The sequence below is a fragment of the Protobothrops mucrosquamatus genome, unplaced genomic scaffold, assembly GCF_001527695.2.
Source record: "Protobothrops mucrosquamatus isolate PMUCROS unplaced genomic scaffold, P.Mucros_1.0 scaffold1188, whole genome shotgun sequence".
Classification (NCBI taxonomy): Eukaryota; Metazoa; Chordata; class Lepidosauria; order Squamata; family Viperidae; genus Protobothrops; species Protobothrops mucrosquamatus.
Window position 1 is genome coordinate 85,983 of NW_015387400.1, and position 2,347 is coordinate 88,329.

A 2,347-nucleotide genomic window follows, 5' to 3' on the forward strand; every position below is an offset into this window, starting at 1 on the left:
ATTTCTGTTTTCCACTTTGAGGTCCCTTCCTTTTTATGGACTAATGACTAGTTAAAAGACAAGCATGTCAAAGTCACAATACAGTTTGTTCTGAGATTTGCTAATTTTCTGGATATTTTTATTGTCTTATAAACATGTTTGGACTGAATGATTCCCCCCCCCTAATTTATTTAGCTTTTAAGTGCCACTAAGAAGAAAGCTGGGATATAAATTCCAAGAAATACAGGGAACCCATCCCCACTTTCCTTTATAAAAAAAGTTAATTTCTTACTATGGATTGTATTGTACACAAAAGAACCACAACAAATGCTGTTAACATGTTTAGGATTTACAAATCTTGAGCATAAACATCTCTTTAGTGATCACTTGATGCTACAATGGCACTGAAAAACTGAAAACAGTTTTTCACACCTATGACCATTGTAGCATCCCCATGGTCACATGATCAAAATTGAGAGGCTTAACCACTGACTTATATTTATGACAGTTGCAGTGTCCCAGAGTCACGTGATCCCCTTTTTGCGACCTTCGGACAAGCAAAGTCAATGAAAAAGCTAGATTTGGTTAAGAACCATGTTACTAATTTAACAACTGCAGTAATTCGCTTAACATCTGTGGCAAGAAAGGTTGTTAAATGGGGCAAAACTCACTTAACAAATGTCTCACAATTTTGGGGTCAATTGTAATTGTAAGTCAAGAACTTACCTGTATTGTAAACTATAAAGTTAAATGGTGTTTTTAAGTCTGAAACTGCCGATTGAATTCTGATTGCCACACTCAAAATGCCACCAATGCCGCAATTCTCTAAATTTCATCTCATTCCTGTTGCATAAGAAAGTGCTGGAACTATTTCTCCACTCATTGTCTCAATTTAACATTTCTTTCCTTTTATGGATTACATTCTGGACAGCTTTTTTGACTTCGGCATTCCGAATTGTGTATATGAAAGGATTCAGCATTGGGGTAAGAGTGGTGTTCAGGATCGCCACAGTCCTTGTCAAGCGGTATGAAGACTGAACGTTGGGCCTCACGTACATGAAGACAAGAGCTCCATATAAGATGGAAACCACCACGAGGTGAGAGGTGCAGGTGGAGAAGGCCTTTTTCCGCCCTATGGCGGAGGGAATGCGCAGGACGGTGGCAATGATAAAAATGTAGGACAGAATCATGAGAAGTAAGGTCATAATCACAACAACAAACATAGTCAATATTCTGAGGGACTCAATGAGATGAATATCTGCACACACAAGGCTCAACAGAGGACCAATATCGCAGAAGAAATGGTCTACAATATTGGACCCGCAGAATGGCAATGTCCAAACAATAAAATAATGAAAAAAGATAATCCCAAAGGCAGCATACCAGGTGGCCAAAGACATTTGAAGGCACATATGCTTGGACATAATGATGGGATATTGAAGCGGCTTACAGATGGCCAGATAGCGGTCAAAGGACATAGCTGTGAGGATGAAGAGCTCCGTGGTACCAAAACAGAAGTGAAAAAATCCTTGAGCCAGACAGCAATGGAAGCAAATGGTGGTTTTGGCTTCTATAAATGTCTGTAGCAATTTGGGTACCACAGTGGAGGTATAGCAGATCTCCAGGAAAGCAAGGTTGCTCAGGAAGATGTACATTGGTGTCTGAAGTCTTGGCTCAATTGCTACAATGACAAGGATGAAGCCATTCCCAAGGATGGTTACAAGATACATGAATAGACCCACCACAAAGAAGACTCGGTGAAGATCATACAGAAAGGGAATTCCTAATAGGATAAATTCACTCACTCCGGACATATTCCTAGGCTCCATCATTTCTGAATTGTCAATGATTATATATATATATATTATATATATATATATATTAAACTGCAGTATAGCAGTTAAAAATGTCAAGGTGTAATCAATCAGACCGGTCTGTCTGAAAAACTTCCTGTATATACTCCCTTGACTCGGCTGTCAAAGAGGGGAGGAGAGCCTGTGGCTTGGTGGTTAAATCACTGCCTAGTATGTAAACTGCCCAGGTTCGAATCCCATAAAGGGTATGGCTAACTGATGAAAGCAGAACAAGCTTGAAATGGCCATCTTAGTCTCCCAATTTAATTCTTTAACTCTTTGTCAGAAAAAGAAATTTGGAGATATATATATATATATATATATATATATATGGTTAAGAAATGGAAGCAAATGAAGAAAAAACCTCAAAGCAGGAAAGAAGGGTGTAGGAAAGAAGCACAGTGCATTTAAAACTTCTGAAATGTTCTATTTATCTAAATTTGTCTGTCTGGAAAATTAACTAGTATTGTTATAACATCTACACATTTAAGTAAAAAAGGTATTTCATTTCATCA

At 38.1% G+C, this 2,347-nt stretch overlaps 1 protein-coding gene across 1 annotated transcript; it reads right to left on the bottom strand.

Moving 5' to 3' along the window:
* Positions 1-866: 866 nt before the first annotated feature.
* LOC107291788 (olfactory receptor 6X1-like) lies at positions 867-1,808 on the bottom strand. Its single transcript, XM_015820824.1, has one exon. It carries the CDS (start codon positions 1,806-1,808, stop codon positions 867-869), a length of 942 nt encoding a protein of 313 aa, XP_015676310.1.
* Positions 1,809-2,347: the final 539 nt, after the last annotated feature.

Bases quoted from the DNA above. Each gene is read 5' to 3' on its own strand.
- LOC107291788 (XM_015820824.1), bottom strand. From the start codon at position 1,808: ATGGAGCCTAGGAATATGTCCGGAGTGAGTGAATTTATCCTATTAGGA.